Source organism: Fukomys damarensis, unplaced genomic scaffold, assembly GCF_012274545.1.
Source record: "Fukomys damarensis isolate Sample0158 unplaced genomic scaffold, DMR_v1.0_HiC HiC_scaffold_35, whole genome shotgun sequence".
NCBI lineage: Eukaryota > Metazoa > Chordata > Mammalia > Rodentia > Bathyergidae > Fukomys > Fukomys damarensis.
In genome coordinates this window covers 41,052,491-41,072,258 of record NW_022900947.1, presented here as the reverse complement: position 1 = coordinate 41,072,258, position 19,768 = coordinate 41,052,491, and the positions used below count along the sequence as shown (strand labels likewise).

Below are 19,768 nucleotides of genomic sequence, written 5' to 3'. Positions count from 1 at the left end.
TTCTAATAAGATTACTGACATTTAGAAATTTGAAGAAAGGAGCTAAAGGTGTAGGGAAGTTGTGATGCGTAGGGGAAGAACAAAAAGGGAAAAGAAAAAAATGTGAGAGAATGAAAAGATGAAAATAAAGTGTTTGCAGATGGGGAGGGGAGGAGGGGGTGAAGGGAGGGCAGAGGTAAGGGGAAAAAATGAGAATCAAGACTTGCCATGTAGAGGTACATGATCCCAACAATGAATGTAACTGTACTGTATCCCTAAAATGTACCAATAAACTCAATAAAATTAAAAAAAATATATATATATACATAAATAGCCTTCCATATCTGCAGGTTCTATATCCTTGAATTCAACCAACCAAGGAGGGAAAATATATTTTAAAAATTGCATCTTTACCACATATGCAGAGTTTTTGGTCTGGTCATTTTCTAAACAATACTGTATAACATTTGCATATTAGGTATTATAAGTAATCTAGAGATAATTTAAGGTATAGAGGAGAATATACATAGGTTATATGCAAATACTATGCCATTGCACACAGGAGGCACCCTCAAATTTGGGTACCTGCAGGGGGTCCTGGAACCAACTTCCTGCAAATAGAAAGGAGTGACTGTAAATATTTAAATTTGAAAATAAGAGGCTTAGTGATGGAGAAAGCTGGAAAACCTACTGACCCCAAAGGTGTACTTCTTCCCTACTTTCCTGTTTGAGCCACTGAAGAGTCCATAAATGGCTAGGAATCATTTCCAAAGGGTCCCAGAGACAGGAAATCTTCCAGGAAGAGGAGACAGTGGCCGCAGTCCGCCCCAGTGTGGCAGGATGGGATTCTAAGCTGCTGAACTACAGGGGACTTAGAGTGGTTTCCAAAGGGTATCTGGGAAGGGCTGGAAAGTCTGAGGCATGGCTGTGGGAAAGGGCCGAAACCTGGCAAGGTTGCTGCTGTCTGCTTTGCTTATTGGCATTTTCACTCATAGGGATTCAGTGGCAACAATAACAAAGTTAAATTTTTTATTCCATTAAGAGGGATTTCAGAGTCAAAGTTTACCTCATCTTCTTGAGTCTTAGTTTTCTCATCTTTGTAATGTAAATCCCTGTCTCCTAGGACTGTTGTGAGGAAGGTAGATAATGGAATTAAATGATTAGTGCTTAATAATGTTGCTTAAATAAAAGAAGGGTCACTTTCGTGGTAAATCACAGTACAGATGAGATGGGTGAGGGGCTTGGGAATTTTCAACTGTTCCATTGTCTTTGAATTTCCCAATTACCCTTATGTATCAAGCATTTCAGAGACCTGGGTAAAACTGTGCCCTCTGTGTGCTGGAGTATCTGTTCAACCTTGGAATGTCATCTTTTTCTGACTGTTTTAAAAGACTTCCTGTTTGGGAAGGCCAAGAATCTAAATCCTTGTCCACCTGGGAAAAATGAAGGGCAAGAGAATCTCATGAAGCTCACATCTAGTAAGTATCGTAGTGGAAAAGACTCCCTCGTGTATCTTTGGCCAGAAGCAATTGGGAGGGTTTTTCTGAGCCCAGCTTATCCAGATCATTTGTCTTGACTGAAATAGGAAAAGACACAGAAAGACAGTTTGACATAGTGGCTCAGAGCCCACACTCTGAAACTAAAACTTCCTGGATTCATATCTGGCCTTGGGCACATAATAGTTCTGTGATCTCAGGCAGGTTAACTTGATCTATCTTTTAGTTTCTATCTATGTAATAACTATATCATGTGGTTATTGAAAAGAATAGATTCATGTCTGAAAAGCACTGAGAACATGGTAAGATCAGAGGTACTCTGGAAGAGTTAGCACACACAATACAATTCACTATACCTATGTCCAGGCAGGCGTAACTAATCAATCACAGCATTCTTTTCTCATGGAACCTGTTTAAAAACTGATACTCAATGTAGTTGCTAATTGGCTTACTTACCAAATGAAACGTGTTATCATATACTGTTATGTTGACTGAAATATCTGGTTGGAGTGGTAAAGAAAGTCAGTTCACCCATAAAAGCATTCTATACCACACATGTGATACTCCAAAATTATGAGCTAAAGATACTGTATGAGAAAGATTTGGCTCTTGGGGCAGGCATCCTGTTGCACAGAAACAGGGTTTTAGCTGCTCTAGAACACCTGTTCATAAGCCAAGACCAGTGGCCATGAAGAAAATCCTTTTGCTTGTCCTCATTCTTCATTTGTAATAGAACAAAAGCAACTGCTAAGCCATAGACCACAAAGAAAAAGGTCAGTCTCATAAAACTCACCACAGTCCTGCTGATGTGCTCGAAAAAGGATGCACACTTCAAAGCCAGCTATGGACAGAGACCCACAGGTGAACCACTAGAGAACGTTTATTTCAACCATGAGCATTTACTGGGAGGACCCAGCCCTTGGGAGGTCAAACTCATCACAGTAGAACCCACATCATAAAAGCTGCATTTAACCAACAAAAGTGGAATAGACACTTGAGGAGACATATGGGCAACAGCTTGTTAATTTATAACCAACAGTAACAACTGCTGAAGTGAAAGAAAGGTGGTGTTTTCACTTTCACTGGCACTGATCGAAATTCTTGCTTCACCCTGGCTAGCGCCCCTCTCTACCCTTCAGATCCCACATTCCTCTGTCAATTGAGGACACTGTTTTAAGCCCAAGCCTCAAATGGACAAGACTATTCTTTGAAACACAAAGGGAGAGGTATTCCTAGGGGACAAGGGAAGTTCATATGTAACCTGGAAGAGATTGAGCAGATTGGGAACCTGTGAAATCAACAGATAATGCATCTTGACATTAGCTTTTAACTTCAGCCCCATTCTTACTAACATCCTAGAAAGGTTAACAATAAGCAAGTGACTGATTTGATTTCATCTTTTTTGTGTGTGCTTCTGAAGTGGCTAGAAGATCACCCAATGTTGAGAAAATGACAACAAAGGAGTTGCTAATATATCAATTAGATTGATGAAGCTCCTGTTTTAAGGACCTAGGATTAGGCCAGAGATGTAGCCAGCTTGCCTGGCATGCAGGATGCTCTGTGTTAAATCCCTAGCACTACAAAACAAGAAAATAAATTATTCTAGGATTTAGGGGGTCACATTAGAGGTTGCCGCTCAATTCCATTGTTTATAGCTATCAGGTTTAGGGGAAGCTAGCAACTTCACAGAGACAAAGATTTCTTACATTTAAGGGGAAACAGAAAATACTTAACTCCTAGGGTAGTCATGGGGCTTAAATAAGGTAATATATATGCAAAACATTAAATACAGATACAGGTACATAGTAGGCATTAAATAATAGCTATCATTATCATTGATAATAATCCAAACAAGGTAACCTTTCCATTATTTATATAGCAAAAACATCTAGAAGGATCCCAGAGAATATTAATGAGAATCAATTTATGCTGTAAGAGTCAAATATGTGATATAATCTCAGAGGAAAAATAATCAATTAAAATTATTTAAATATTTTAAATAATTGGCATGAGGGAAATTTTTAGAATAATAGCAGGGTTCTAAAACCGGGTTGTGGGGATAGTTGCACAATAAAGGCACTGAGCATACAATTGGCACAATAGATCTTGTGGCATGTCGATAAAGTGCTGAAAATTTCTCCTTGAATAGGAACAAAGTGGGATGTGTATAATATGCAGGATAGAAATTATCCTGCATGCAGCATAGAACATCAAAAAAAAAAAGTAAATACAAAAGATAAAGTAAGGGGCAGGGGATTTAACTCAGCAGCACTGCACCTGCCTGGCAAGCATAAGGTCCTGAATTAGATTCCTGGTACAAGGAAAAAAAAAAAGATAAGAGAACAGAGGCTAGACTGTGAAGGTCTGAGATACACTGGAGTTCCAGAAGAAGAGGAGAAACAGGATGGAGCAGAAGCAATTTAAACATAACTAAGAATTTTCCAGTATTGATGGAAGACACCAATCCATAAATCCAATGAGCTCAAATAAGACAAAACACAAAGAGGGCCGGGGATTTAGCTCAGTGGTTCCGCCGCCTGCCTTGCAAGCGCAAGGACCTGAATTTGATCCCTGATACCAAAAAAAACCAAAGACCAATTAAAAAAAAAAAAAAAAAAAAAAAAAAAAAAAAGATAAAATACAAAGAAATTCACACTTAAGACATATCACAGTGAAATTTCAAATACCAAGAGAAATAGCAACAATGAAAACCACCATTCTGAATTCTTTATGTACTGATAAGTTTCAAAAAATGAAGATGAACTAATTTTGACAGCAAAAACTAAACACGTATGTAATCAATAGGCCTTCACAAAAGTTTCTCTTCTGTATTATATCAGATATTGTGTATTTCTTCCCTTGTGCCAGATCTTGAACATCCAATGATTAAGTGGAGTCCTTAAACCAGAATCTACAGACTCAAAATCTAAACAAGGTTTACCACATTTAGCAAACAAACTAAAGGGCATCAAATTAAATTTGAATTTCAAATAAAAAATACCAGAATAACTGAAAATGGGCACTTTTGAGTTCAAGTTTTTTGAGAGCCAGTACTCTGATGAGGACTGGGTCACTCAACACAATAAGGACATGACATGGGACATTAATTATGGGTTGAGTCGTGTCCCTCCCAAATTTCTGTTGAAGTCATAACCCTAAACTCTTGTACTTTATGATAGAACCCTATTTGAAAAAGTCTCTACAGATGTAATTCATAAAGATGAGGTCACACTGGAGTACAATGAACCCATAACCTGATGTGACTGATGTTCTTCTAAAAAGGAGGTAATGGACACAGACAGCCAGGGCGAGCACTATGTGAGGGTGAAGACAGAGATCTACAAGCCAAAGATTGACAGTGATCCCCCAGAAATGGAAGAAAGGCAAGAAACATATCCCCTGACAATGGCAGGGGCAGAAAGACCCATCAGCCCCACCCTGATCTCAGCCTCCCAGCCTAAACTGTGGAAGACAATCAAACTTCTGTTGGCCATGTGAAGTACGGTAGCCCTATAGTAGCAAAGTTTCCTTTATTGATGTTCACTGGAAGATTGCCCAACTAAAGCCTAGGTAGTCACGAGAGCTCTCCTGTGCCACCCACCCCAAATAAGCAAGCACTGGCTCTACTGAGCCTCTCCAAGGTCAAGCCTGGGGTGGTACCTTAGGTCCAAGGGTCTCTGCTTGGCAGCTTGGGTTCCTTTTCCCCCACTTCTGGGACATAAAGGGAACATCAGCCATGGCCTTCCTACCCACCCTTCCCCTTCCCCCCAAGCCCTTGCTTTCTTTACCTCTCCTAATTCCCTTGAACAGCTGTGTAGGCCTCAGTAAAGCTGCCAAAGGACCATCCCCACACTCTCCCTTTTCTCTTCTCACCAAAGCCTCACCTCCCATCCCTAAATGTAAAATGAGGCACTTTGTAAGCTTCTTTCCTGGAGTTTTCTTTCTTGGAGCCATCTTCTCCCAGATGGCTATCCTGCACTCCCAACTGATAGAATGTTTAATTATTTCCTGAAGAAGTACTAATTAACCACTCAAGAAGTACTAATTAACTACTTCAGGGGTATTGGCAGTAGGAACACCTGTATCTCAAGGATGTAGCAACTTGGTCATCATTTAAGGATGGCAAGGAAGTCTCTCCTCAGCCAATACCAGTTGATGTGCATGGGCTCCCTGGACAAGGCAGAGAGGCAGCCCTGAGGCACCTGGGCTCAAGCGATGAGCACTGGGGTGGATGAGTGATGTCCTGAATAGACAGGGAAGTGGGAGGGCCCTCACTGATGAGCAGAGGCAGGTCTGAATGCATTTTCTGGCTATGAGTACCACTAAGTGAACTTAGGAAAGTCTTAATGAATTTTGGCAAGATCTTGGGCTTTTTAACCTCTGAGTGTCTTCCGGTAATGGTGAATCTTTTAGATCTGTTTGTTTGCTTGTTTGGTACTGGGAATCAAACTTGGGTCCTTGCACTTGGGAGGCAGGCGGAAGAACTGCTAAGCTAACTCCTCCACCCTGCCTAAATCTTTTCATGATGCAAACAGTCCACTGAAGCACACATACCATAGGTTTGTCACATTGGAGGTAACACTGTTGAAGCAATAAATCATACCAGTGAAACAAGTCTGGGGACAGTAGGGATGGGAAAGAGGACAAGAGCCAAAATAACTATAGTATATGGCAGAAATAATTGTAAGAGCTTAGAAGTATGGAATGTTATGGGAGTGCAGAGGCAACTTCTAATTGAGATGATTTCACTGGCTTTCAAAAGTTTGTTGGGAAAGACAATATAAAGTCTGAGAATGGAACCAGAAGAGTATGAGGCACACTCATGGCTGATTGATTTGGAAGGAGACCCCAGAAGAGAGGCTGGAGTAAGAACACAGAAAGGCTTCAATTACTGGCTAAAATGCTGGAAGCTTCATAAAAGCACATAGATCACTACAGAGAAGTCAGTTCAATAACGTAATAGTACAATGCTGTTTGCATTTAAGAGAAGCAGTATTTGATTATGTGATTTTATGCGGGATACACCAGTATTGGAGTATTGCTCATCTTCTCTACTTAACAAGCTTACTTAGTCATAATGAAAGCTACCTTTCTGTTGGTGGTGGTAGAACTAGTGATTGAATGCAGGGCCTTTGCACTGATCTACATCTCCAGCCCATTTTAAAGTTTTTATTTTTCATTTATTTGTATTAGTGTAGGTATGCAACACCTAACAGTTACATTTGTTTTGGGAAATTGGTACAGCCACATATCTTGATTATTTTTGGTCTGTTTATCCCCCACCCCCAAATCTCCAATAAGTCTGCCCTTTTGTTCTTCACTGTCTCCTTTTAAATTTTTGTTTGAAATGGGATTTCAATAAGTTACTAAACTGTCCAGGTTGGACTCAAACTTGCAGTCTTCTGCCTCCCAGATTGGTAGGATTACAGGTGTGCAAAAGCTACAATTTTTTGAGTACTGTGTAGTTCTTTAAATCCCTACATTAGTACACTGCAATAGACACTACTGCTACAGAATCAAAATACCAAGAGTAGTGGCAAATGGTAGACAAGACTGGCACCAGTATTTGAATGCACTTTGAGCCTGGATACAAAGCACCCAATACTACTTTGCAATGAAAAGCTGGGTCAGAAAAGGACTGATAACATGATTCTAACTCAAGATTTCACACACACACACACACACACACACACACACACACACACACACACACTCACAGCAACAACACACACCCCTACATGACAGTGCAAATATTTGGAGAAAAAGGACACCTTTCTTTTATAGTCAATTAGCATTCATTTATGTCTGTGGTAACAGCAACCTCCTGATTGAAAAGTGGGCCCATTTCTCACCGATTATTTGGCATAACCCTAGCCACACAAACCCTCCTGACTTGAAAAGCATTCCTCTCCATCTTTTAATCCTTCCCACATTTCGCAGGAGATGCTCTTGCAGGTGCAGATGTCATGTCCATTACAGAGGATGATGATATTTGGGCACCTAACCCTTTCTTAATAGTATTATAGGGTATTAAGGTGGTAGGATAACTCAGTGTCTATCTGGGTCTCAAAGGTCTGGACAGAACTTTCTGCCCCTGCAGGGTGCTTCAGAAACAGGACAATAACTAACTCAAAGGCACAATGCACCACCCTCCAATAAACTCCATTCTAGAAGCCAGTAAGAAGCAATTGAGGGTAGACCAGAAGTATTTCATAATGAAATTATCTCTCTTCCAAACCCAAGGCAATAAGAATACAAACCACTTTTTTTTATATTCCTGTTGTCAACTTTAGCCACCACTTTACTGTTCAAGTTAATTTTTAGACAGTCTTTTTTAGGAAACCAGTCGTGTACATTAGATTGGACAACAATAAAATTTCTATTATTATGTCAACAAAAATGGTCATTTCACAAGAATCAACTGAATAATCATAGTTATGCGCAAATTCTCAAAATGTTTACTACTTTAATTTTTCAATTTAAAGACCTCAGGTGTAAGAATGAGAAAATGTGATGCCTAGTAAAAATTTTAGTAAATATCTATTGAATCTTTAAGCATATAAATTCTAGTATGATTTGATAGTCTTGCATGTATTTTATGCAAACTGGTACAAACTTTTCTGTAAGAGTGAATGCACTTTAAGAAAGAAAAAAATCCCATTGGATTTGTATATTTGCATTTTTATTAGAATTCTTCGGAACTGTCAACAATTGGACAACATATCAGGAAAAATACACATGAAACACAACATCCTTTAAGCTTGCACCGCTTATATATTTACACATAAAGTTACTATATATATATAAAAAATATTTTCAAGGACTCATGGGCTCGGGAATATTCAAAAGACATTATTGCTACATTTCAATATTTACAAAAAAAGCCAAAAAATAATTTCAAACATTAAGCAACTGCAAAAAAAATCAGATGTAAAAAAAAATTATAAAAATATAAACTTTCAAGAATATCCAAGACAAAACTCTCAATGACGTGCCCCTGAAGTACCTAGACATCTACAATTAACTTTTCTTACTATAATCAAAGTCGATAGGAATGCAAAGGAATTTTTCAGACAAAGTATGGCAAACAACAACAATCTCTTACGTAACAACACAACCCAAAACCTGTTAACTTTGGAAAGGTGCAAGAGCATCAAACTCCAGTGCAAATGGTTACTTCCAGATTAATGGAAAAACTGCTTTAGATGTAGTCTAAGGGATGGACAAGCGGAAACCATGGAGGAAACATACCCGAATCTTGCAAGACAACACACAAATCTTGCCATGTACACATTTACCTCTAATATTAGGCAGAGATGAGGAGAGGGGAGAAAGAAGGTAAACTATAAAGAATAATATCCAGGCCACAGCCTAAAGGGTAACACTTAACTATGTTTGGGTGGAACAGTGGCATTACATAAGGCCTAAGGAATGCGTACAGTATGTTGAGTATAAATAACAGAGTGCCTTAAGTGCACATGGATTGCAAACAGGTTGGCCCCTAAGCACTCCACTTCTGATAAGCCTATACGCAAGCATTTGGTGAAGTATTCTAGACAGCTATGTACAGAAACAGGACTGATGATGAAAGCCAAGTTACTTCTTGGGTATTGGAGGACCCTACTGGACTCAGGGCAAAAACAACCCCTCAAATATGTCTCTGCATGCAAACACACACATACACACTTATATGAGATACTGGCACGATGTCCAGGACATGTCTATAAAGGAGGTTGAATCTAACTTTAACTTCCTGCTACACAAGAATCTAAACTAAGACAGTGGGCCAGGGATTTGGCTCAGTGGTTCTGCCACCTGCCTCACAAGTGCAAGGGCCCAAGTTCGATCCATGGTACCGCCCCCCACCAAAGAAAATAAATAAAAACACTAAGACAGCACTGCTTCCTCACTCATGAAGAATCCTGTGGTACATCAGTAACTTCTTCAAACAGCATCAAATCCACTGAGTACAATGCTATTCTGAAGCTATAAGCTTATTCTGGACAATCGAAAGGGCAAGTTCATTGGCTAAAAGAGGAGGTTTTTGTTATGACTGTGCTTGGTAGTTATGTTTTTTCCTTTAAAAAAAAAACAGTATTAACTGTTTCCTTCAAACTTGTATGGCTCAATCTATTCCTATACACAGCAGACATAATGCCAGGGTTGTACACAGAAAATAAACCTTGTGGTCTCCCCCCTCCAATGTATGAATACGCACAATCTATAGATGAGTATATACAGATGCTGGCTAGGGAGGCCTTGTCTCCAATTCAACCCCTGGTAGCAAATTCTATTTAAAAACCAGGTCAGGTATACAAAAGCTCATGCAGTGGTCTACAGCAGTGTCTTTATTCATGTTCAAGGGGCACTTTTTCTTGGCCTAGGTCTCATTCTCAGCATGAAATACTAGATTTCTTAAGCCCAGATGTTCATACTTGTGTCCTTTGTTCTAATAATGTTCCATTTTCCACACAAAGGGCTTAGGTTTCAATTGCCAATCCTGATGCATCTTCACATCATCCTGGATCCTTTAAACCAAATGTGAGTACTTCTTATTTATTCAAATAAACAAGCAACCATACTTTTCAAACAGAATTGGAGGAACATTAGAGAGAAATCTGGGCATCTAGCCCATTCCACCCTCTTTCTCTAAACCAGAACTTATTTTGTTGATAGTAGGAGCTACTTTGCTTTTGGGAATATATACAGTTCGAACCTTTACAATGGGTTGGTGGCTGATGACAAGAAAATCATCAGCCACTAAAGTGTGCTCATCAAGTCAGGATTACAGTGGGGGATCCACTACCCTGGCACAGGATGCAAGTTGAAGGAAAACAAAAGAACCATTGTGGAAGCCAAAAGAATGGGGATTGCTCCTGAAGGGCAGACCCCACATGCTCGTCCTGCTCAGACATCTTTATGCACGAGGAGAGGCTGGGTAGAGGAGGCGCTGCTGCCGACTGAATTGACCCGCACAGAACGGTCCACCTCCATGGGGTTCTCTGGGTTGGGGGTGCAATTGGCCAAGTTGGAGTAAATCTGGGAAAACAAGGCCACAGTTAATACCGCAGTCCCTACAGTGAACAGAGCAGCAGAGCTTCAGAATAGCAAGAACAGACAAGGACTCATGAAGAGAAGTGGTTTACAAGATCTTGGCAGCTGAAACCCACCTCATATTGATAAAACAAATACAAGCTTGGTTCACTCCTCATTCTCCCCAAGGAAATAACTTTTCACAAGAAATGGCACAAAAACATCTGCAAGTCTCACTCTTCTGATGGGATCCATTTGGGAACGACAACTATCTAACCCTTTAGAAAGTCTTTACAAATCCCCATGGCCAACTGCACCCCAACTGCCAGGGTAATTTGCTGAGAAATCCATGGCTCTTCCAGGGGTCGTTACTCAGGAATCAAAGCGCTTGGGTGGAAAATACTGCTTTGTCTGAAATATGGCTTGACAATCCACAGAGCAAGCTGTAACCCGAAAGTACCGAATAGTGGTGTGCCATTAGAAATAGCACTCCAAGCACACAGCCCAGGGGTGGGGGAGCTTAAAAAAATTCAATTCAAAGCAAGGATCGTTAATTCTTCCTTTAAATTAGGGGAGGAAATAATGGATTTGAGCTTTCATCCCTCACTCCCCAAACCACTGGGAGGGATCTCCCAACTTCAAACAACTCCTGCTTCTCTGTGGCTTGTGGGCATGACAGCTATTGCTATGTGCTGGCTATGCCTGTATGAGCAAGAGGCTGACTTTACCACAGTAACAAGCTGTCTTTCATCCTGGTTCACAGCATATCAGCCACCCCAAGGATGAATGGCCCTGACCAGTGGGGGAGAGCACACCAACCCCATGATCTGCACTCGGGGCAGGGTGGGGGCATGGCAAGTCCTCATGGGAACTTTCACTTCCACACTTCTGAGAACAAAGTCCTCCACACATCCCCTTCCCCATAGCACAGCCTTCTGGCTCAGAACAGGAGGGGTGAGCAGAAAGAATCATTTTAGTCACTCTCCTGAAGCCCAATTTACAGCCTAAACCAAGGAGAGAAATAAGGAGACAAATCCTCCACCTTAAATCCTGAGGACCACACACCTGGAAATGGGAGAAGGGAGCTCTGGGCCTGGCGAGCTACTCACATGATTGGTGCTATCAGAAATCTGCTTCTCAATGAGCTGGACGATCTGCTTGAATGTTGGCCTTTTTAGAGGATCGGCATCCCAGCAAGTTTTCATTATGTCATACCTGCAAAAGAAGAGCCACTGTCACTCCTAGATGCCCTTGACCTGTCTTCCAGTGCCTGTTCTGCAACGACTCCTAACAGTTCCAGGGCTGTGCACGTGGACACATGAAATGGTATGTGCATAAAACGCTGTGTAAAATACTGTCAAGATTTTCTGTATTCTTGGCAACAGGAGATTATGAGGAAAAAAAAAAAACCTATAGCAATGACATTTGATCAGGGTGTCACAAAAAGAACCAAGTGACATTTCAAACTGTACTAGTGAAAACTCTCAACATCTGGGATTCTGTCTTTAAAAAGAAAACAAAAAGGGGAAATGTTATCTAAAGAAACATATTCTCCTTGGCCCTTACATTTCAGCAGGTGCACGCTCGGGGCTGAGCATTCGGAACCCTTCCTTGATCATCTTGTAGAACTTGGAATCAACTGGTATTCCAGGGTAGGGGCTGCTTCCTGCGGCATAGATAGGTGGAAAACCACAATCAGAAATTACAAGCAAGCAGGATGCTAATAAAACCCCAGGAAGATGTTCTGAGTCTAACAAAATTGTCTTTAGAAAGGATCGTTTTACCTAAAGAGAAGAGCTCCCACAGAAAAATCCCATAGGACCAGACATCACTTTCAAATGTATACACGCAGTTGAAAATGCTTTCCGGTGCCATCCACTTCACAGGCAGTCGAGCCTAGGAGGGAAGAACACAGGTTCAGCCCTATTAAAGAAGAAACTTCAAAAAGTAAACCAGAGATGCCCCTACAGATATTGTTCCTACTAACAGGTTGAGGGTGAAAAATGAGGACCATCTCACAAGACCTTTATCTACAAGACCAAAAGATTCCCACAGCCTGGTTTGTGATTATATTATGCTAATTTTAAACATGGGGACATAGTCAGGCCTGATGCCATATGCATGTAATCTCGGCATTTGGGAGGCAGAGGCAGGAGGATTAACCTGAGTTCAAGGACAACCTGGGATACATAGTGAGTTCAAAGCCAGCCTGCATTACAAAGCAAGACTCTGTTTAAAAAAAAAAAAAAAGAAAAAACCCCAACCAAATAAATAAAAAAATAAAGAGACATTAGCATAACATGCTGATTAAGAGGACAGAATTTAGACACAGACAGGCCTGGGCTCTACTTGGGGCTCAAAAATTGGCCTTGAGTGATGCAGAGATTTGTTACTTGCCACTGAATATATTCCTCTTCTTTCTCAGTAACAGAAAAATGGCCTCCCACAATTAGGATTGCATTTCCCATCCTGCTCTGCAGCTAGAGACTGGGCAGCTCAGTGGGATGCTAGAAAAACCTCCTTAAAACACAAAGGCGTGTACTCTCTGCTGTATTTTTGGCAGCATCCTTTCCTTCATCCAGCCTTATGTTTGTGATGGCTGGCTGGCTATGTGTAGTCATCCTGCACCACGAAGACAAGGATTATACCCAGGAATGGCAAAATGTGGACAGGCATAAGGAACTGGTCCTCAGCACTTCATGGAACTTCTATATCAACTCTGCCTTCAATTTCTAGTCTTATTTTATGTTTTCTTTGCTATTCAATCTAAACAGCCCCTCACTAGTACAATGGAAATGTTGCCTAAGTCTTGGTAAATAAAACTTAGAATCTTCTGTAAAACAAAAACAATACTTCCAACTCCACAAGTTATTTTATGGCATTAATGAAATGTTATGGGTAAAATGGTTAGCACACTGCCCAACTCACTAATATCTGAAAAATCAGCCAGCAAACCAAGAACTCAGTAAGTAGTGATGATGAGCCTGTCTGTTGGTGGTGGTGGCTGGCAGATTCAGGGCATACATCCAATGGCTGGACTTCACATTTCAACTCCTCCACTAAAGTCAAGCCAAACTTTCCCTAACTATTCCTCTTAGAGACAGTCTGGATTTCCGGATATTCATCTACTATAAAAAGCCAAATCAATCCTCATAATCCATCTAGGATCAAAAACTGGGAAGACAGTTTTTTCTAACCTTAAAGTTATTTTAGGAAGCTAAAAAAAAAATGCTTTCCAAGGTTCTGTGATAAAGTTCAAAATGGGGCTATTAACCTGAGAACTATGTGTAGCTTGAACTCAGGGGCCTATATGTACACCTGGAACACACACAAAAAAGTCTTTATTTTCCATAACTTCTAAGTGAAGTCTAGCTTTTTAAAAAATTACAAATGAAGATAATAAATCACAGTACTATTAACAGTGCCTGTGACTTTGTCTAGCACAGTAATAATCAAAGATATCATCATACCCTATTAGTGTTTATAAGTATCTCAAAACAACATTTATGTTCACCACTGCTTTGAAATTACAGTAGTTTTTAGAATATGTTGCTCTGTGTAATAAAGAAGCATATATATTGATATATCAAGTTTACTTTTTAAAATTTTGAGAACTGTGATCCATTATAACTGCTTTTCTTGAGAAGCCTATATAATGGTGGTACACAACTCTAATCCCAGCATTTGGGAAGATGAAGTGGGAGAATTACCAGTTTGAGGCCAGCCTGAGTTACACAGGAAGACCCAATCTCAAATATAAATAATAAATAAATAAATAAATAAATAGATAAATAAATAAATATATGCATTTAACTAGTATTCAGACAAGGGATCTATCAGCTTTCCTAGAGTGAGAAAGGGCCCATAGCCAAAAAGTAACTACAACCTCATGTGAAATGAAAGAACTTTCAGAGGACCCGAGCCAACACGAAGATCTTGGACGGCTATGACATCAATTTGGGGGCAGAAAGAAGCTGTGCTCCTTTCCTTGTTCTTGTTTCTCAAATTCTCTACCTAGTAACCGGGTGAAAGTGGTGTCTGTGATTGGTTAGTTCAACTGAACTGAACTAAGTCCACAATGGGAAGGTCTGAGAGCCTTATCCACCATTGTCAATTACAGTAACAAGTTAATAAGATGCCATGGTGTAGCCACTGTTGTGATTGTTTAGATTCAAACAAGGCACCCATGAAGGATTCAAAGAACATGCCCAGTATCATCTGAAGCTCCTGATATAGAATAACTAATTTAAACTGCACAACAACTTTATGAGGCAGGTGCCAACATTATTCGCAAGAGGAGAAAAAGCACGGCATAAAGGTGTTGGATTAATTCTTCTTAAATGTTTGTTTCTTTGGTACTGGGAATTGAACTCACGACCTTGTTCTTGTGAAGCAGGCAGTGGAATCACTGAGCTAAATCCCCGGCCCTTGTTGGATTAATTCTGGCCAAATATTACACAGGGACTAAATGATAAGGTTAGTTTGTAACTTAATGAGACTAAGCCCAGTGGTCACTAGCTACTTTTCTTGCCCTTTGTCAATATCTAGAGACTGGAATGATGTTCCAATTTTCCTTCTTCCTCTCACTATGGCACCACAATGAAAAGAAGCTGGTTTTACCAGTTCTCCTAATGATAGTACCTGGCCTGGACAGTCTTTTCAGAAATACATGCTTATGTCAGGAGATATAACCAGCAGTACTTATACAGAATGAAATGGAGCAGAGTCTACCAACAGAGATGCCACCATGATGGAGAAAATGTTACATTATCGTAAGGAACCAAAATCTCCTCCAGGAATAAATCTGGACCATACAAATGGGCCTGAAAAAACAGGGACAGAGGAATATATGCACACAGGAAGTTAGTGGTTTTCCGTACAAACCAATGGGATACTGCTCTAAAAACTATGAACTCTACTTTTAGTCTCCACTGACTAATCTCATCTGAGATAAAAATCACTAAAATATACTGTGCCTTAGTCTCTCCACCTATTAAAATGCGAAAACACTGCATTCTAAGATATGTGTTTGTTTTGAGGATACAACAAAAATGGGTAATAAAGCATTTAAAATTTCACTATGTTCTACAAGCCAATTACTACTCATGAATCTACTTAAAAGCCTCTATTGACTATTAGATCCAACATTCTATATAGCTAATTTCAAACATGACCCTTAGATTTTAATCATTTCCACATAGAATGTCAATCTCCAAAAAATTCTCCCACTGTGACCTTCAGGTCTACATTTGTTACACTTCAGCAGAATCAAGTTCATTGCTATTCTCAGGCTATAATGAAAATTAAGGCTATTTCTGTTTCCTTCACATGCCCCATAATTACACAATTAGAATTAGGAATTCTACATTAGCAAATGCTAGTAGTAGTAATGTTCAGTATTCCATGCAAATTTTGCTGAAGTATACTTAATTTGACTGCTATAATGCATAATATTTCAAGGTAGGATTTACACTACGAAAATCACTAAAAACAATTTTTATCAAAAGTTGAGACTAAAAATCCTTTGCAGAACTGTCAGATGGAGAATGGGTACTCACATTTCCTTTAACCACATAATTAGAATCATTCTTGATATCTCTGGCTAGACCAAAATCACAAATCTTTGTGATTCGACCATGAGTAAGGAGGATATTTCTGGCTGCCAAATCTCTGTGAATACACTATTAGGAAGGGGGAGAAAAGAAAGCCATTAAAATTCATTTTAACTTTCAAAGAATGAAAACTATTTTTAATTCTGAAAATACTGCTTATATTATACAAAATCCAAAACTTTTGTCTTATGTGTAAAGTACTCAGAGCACCAAAAATAAAAATCAAAATTACACCTTGAATGACATTCACATATTGTGTTTCACATCATCAGGGCCCTAATTACGATAATCACTTTCAAAATCAATTCTAATAAATGCTGCCCCCCTTCCTCAGCAATGCTTTCATTCACAAGAAAATACAAATAGTCAAATTGGGTTTTTTTCAAATGAAAATTTATTTTGCATGCATCTCTTTGAGTGTTCTTTCAAAGAGTTCCTAAAATGTCTTCACAGCTTCAATCTAACATCTCCCAAGGACACAGGAAAATGGTCTTTATTTCAGCCATCCTATATCCGTGTGGTAATTGTTTGGAAATGTCACCAATGATGCTTAAGGGTGGAAATGTGACCTCATTCACTTCAGTCAGTCTACTAAATTCAGTTAGTCCTACAGAATTTCTCTCATCCTTCCAGAATCCATATTCCTTATTTTGGTTTCAACATCTTCAAATCCCCACTGTTTGCCCCTTATTATTCTCCATGACCCCTGTTTCCTGATATTTTATAAGCCATACATGTAATACTTAGGGTCTGCCATCAACAAAACTCAACTGGATGCTTCACCGGGCATAGCTACTATAAGGTACATGCCTGCTTTTGATGATTAAAATAATTATCTCTCTATTTTAGAAGCATATCCTATATCCTAAAGCCAAAAGTTGTAAATGAATTCACTGCATATAAAAGAATATTCATGGAAAGCTCATTTAGACAGGTTTGCACTTTAAAGCTTATAAATTAGAACAGGAATTCCAAAGAGACAGCAGTTGGAACATGAAGAAACTAAATTTCCTCTGCTTTTGGTTACCACACTGCAAAATGACACTCTGCATTCTAACTAGGGCTCTAAAATGCTGTTCTTTATTTAACAGGGGGGCTCTTCTGAGAATCACTCTCACTTACGTTCTTCGAGGCAAGGAAAGCCATGCCCTTTGCCACCTGGTAAGAAAAGCTCAGCAAGTCTTCCAGGTCCAGGGCCAACTCATCATCCTCCATGATGGCAGGAGTCACATCTCTTTCTATGTATGAGCCTGGTAGGAAGAGAAGGATTTTTGGTGTAATTAAACCTTAAAGGTTGGTAGAACACAGCGCTAATGACAATACCCAAGACTGACGTGAACTTGCAAGCCAATCACCTCCCCATGGTTGCGGAAAGAAATCAATAATGACATTCCTGGGCTAGGTCATAAGCACCTCAGGCAGAGAGACGGTGAATTAGTTCTTTAAATCCCAAACATACATTAAGATGCTCATATAGAAAAACATATGCTCCATCCCCAAACACCCAATAGCAAACTCAAAGCAATGACCCTTGGCTTTGCCACGGGGGGGACCCTAGTGGGAACGACCATACATCCACAACACAAGACAGAGCCTCTGTAAATAAAGTCCTGTCACTCCTCCATGGGTACCCACCTATTCTTGCCGATCTCCTTTTGTCTGCCTTGGTTGGGACAACATAAGAAACGCCAGGCTTCATGTCCATGTACTCATTGGTACTGTCACTGCTGGGAGAGATGAAGTATCCATCAAGTCATGACTGACTAGAGCAAGAATGGGGAGTAGGGGCAGCTAAGAGGCCCATTTTGTCACAAAATGGGCTGATTTTGAGAAGCAAATCTACACTGAATGAAGAGTTTATAAATCACGTTCTTAAAATATAAGTTTTTAATATTCAATATGAGGGTCCAATCACCAGGACTCAGGTTAGAAATGCCCCATCTCTTGATCTGGTGGATTTTTAATGAGAAAAATAGAGCCAAAGACATTATTTCACGTTACTCCCAACTCTCTAAATTAGCCTTCACAGAGACAAGACAAAAGGACAAGAGCTTCCAAGATGTGCTGAAAGAGAGAGATCGTTAACATATAGCGAGTGATGGAAGGAGGTTTAAAAAAACCAAGTTTGGTTCAGATAAACACCAATAATTTGGATGATTTTCTGAACCATCTGGACCTCTTGAATCTGCAACATTTGGCTGGAGACTCTTCAAGATTTCTAGTACTTCCTGCTTCTGATTAGCATAGAAACACCATGACAACAACCTCCTTCAGAGTGTGCTGGGGCCTCCAAACCCATATGGGATCCCAAAGCACAAAGAACATCACACAGGACTAAACAATTCAGGTCATTCTTTTTGGAAGTTAAAAAATGGATAGAGGGCCAAGGTTTTGGAAATAATATAACAGGACTCAAGCCTTCATATACAGAACAGTGTGCCCTAGAAACTAACAAAAGGAAGCTTTTACAGTATTTCACTACCACTTCAAACTAGTAAAGTTTACAGGACTAAAAAGATTCACCTGGGATTTTAAACTTTAGCTAGAGGTATTAAAAATGGTTTTAAGAGGTAACTGCCCATATTTACTGAGGGGGCCGGGGATTTAGGACAGTGGTTCCGCCACCTGCCTTGCAAGCACAAGGACTGGAGTTCAATCCCTGGTATCCCCTCAAAAAAATTTACTGAGGTCTTCTTATGGATCTGATGTTTAGTGATGAGGAGACAAAGTATTGCCATCTCAAAAACAGAAGATACAGACTTAAATTCTTACTTCCTTATTTATATCTGTCCTGGGCCTCTCACATGCTGAGCATGTGCTTTACCACCGAGCCACATTGCCAGCCCCTAGAGTAAATTTTTGTCAGTTTGTTTTTCGGTACCAGGGATCGAACTCAGGACCTTGCACTTGTGAGGCAGGTGCAGTGCCACTGAGCCAAATCCCTGCCTGTGCCCAGTAAATTTTAAGAGGGACTGGGCAGGATTGCAACTGCCTCTGGAGCAGGTAATCCAGAAAAATCTTAAATCGTAGATATTAATAGCATTCAGAAAGAAAGAACAGGCAAAGTATGGCAGAGAAGGTGCCTGTCTACTCTGGTTATAAACCAAACTAATTCTTCATAAAGGAAATTGCAGCTCTTTACACATCATTCAACTTTAGAATGGCATCAGTGATGAGAGAGATGAAAATGAGGCTCAGAATTTTTAAAAAATGTTCTGGAGTAGTTATACCTCTATACCACGATAAACTAAAGGGGAGGCAGGTACAGAGGAATAATTCAGAGCATGATGGCAGAAGTTTGCATGTATAGATATGGTCAACACTCTTCGCTATATGACTAAAAGTTTTAAAGGATTTTGCTGTTAACAACTTGACAGCCTTCAGCGTCTTCCTTATAAAGACTTTCGCTATAAAAACATATAGGGGCTAGGCATGGTGGTACATGGCTGTAATTCCAGTACTCATGAGGCTGATGTGAAAGAGCATCAAGAGTTTGAGGCCAGCCTGGACTACATAGTGAGACCCTACCTCAAAGCATGGAAAAGAGCTGGGGATTTGGCTGTGGTTCTACTGCCTGCCTTGCAAGTGCAAGGGCCCGAGTTCGATCCCTGGTACCACAAAAAAAAAAAAAAAAAAAAAAAAAAAAAA

General features: G+C 39.9%; 1 protein-coding gene across 4 annotated transcripts in view; it reads right to left on the bottom strand.

Annotated features, from left to right (window-relative positions):
- Positions 1–9,557: 9,557 nt before the first annotated feature.
- Positions 9,558–19,768, bottom strand: part of Kit (KIT proto-oncogene, receptor tyrosine kinase) — a 48,010-nt gene continuing 37,799 nt past the window's right edge. For 2 of the 4 annotated variants that reach the window (XM_033758859.1, XM_033758861.1), the window contains exons 15-21: positions 17,756–17,847; positions 17,243–17,370; positions 16,067–16,189; positions 12,293–12,404; positions 12,075–12,174; positions 11,618–11,723; positions 9,558–10,514 (exon numbers count right to left, since the gene is read on the bottom strand). In XM_033758859.1, the coding sequence (XP_033614750.1) occupies positions 10,383–10,514; positions 11,618–11,723; positions 12,075–12,174; positions 12,293–12,404; positions 16,067–16,189; positions 17,243–17,370; positions 17,756–17,847 (793 nt within the window). In that variant the 3' untranslated portion in view covers positions 9,558–10,382. The remainder of the gene's footprint in view (positions 10,515–11,617; positions 11,724–12,074; positions 12,175–12,292; positions 12,405–16,066; positions 16,190–17,242; positions 17,371–17,755; positions 17,848–19,768) is intronic. The other 2 variants (XM_033758860.1, XM_033758862.1) reach the window with 1 other exon arrangement.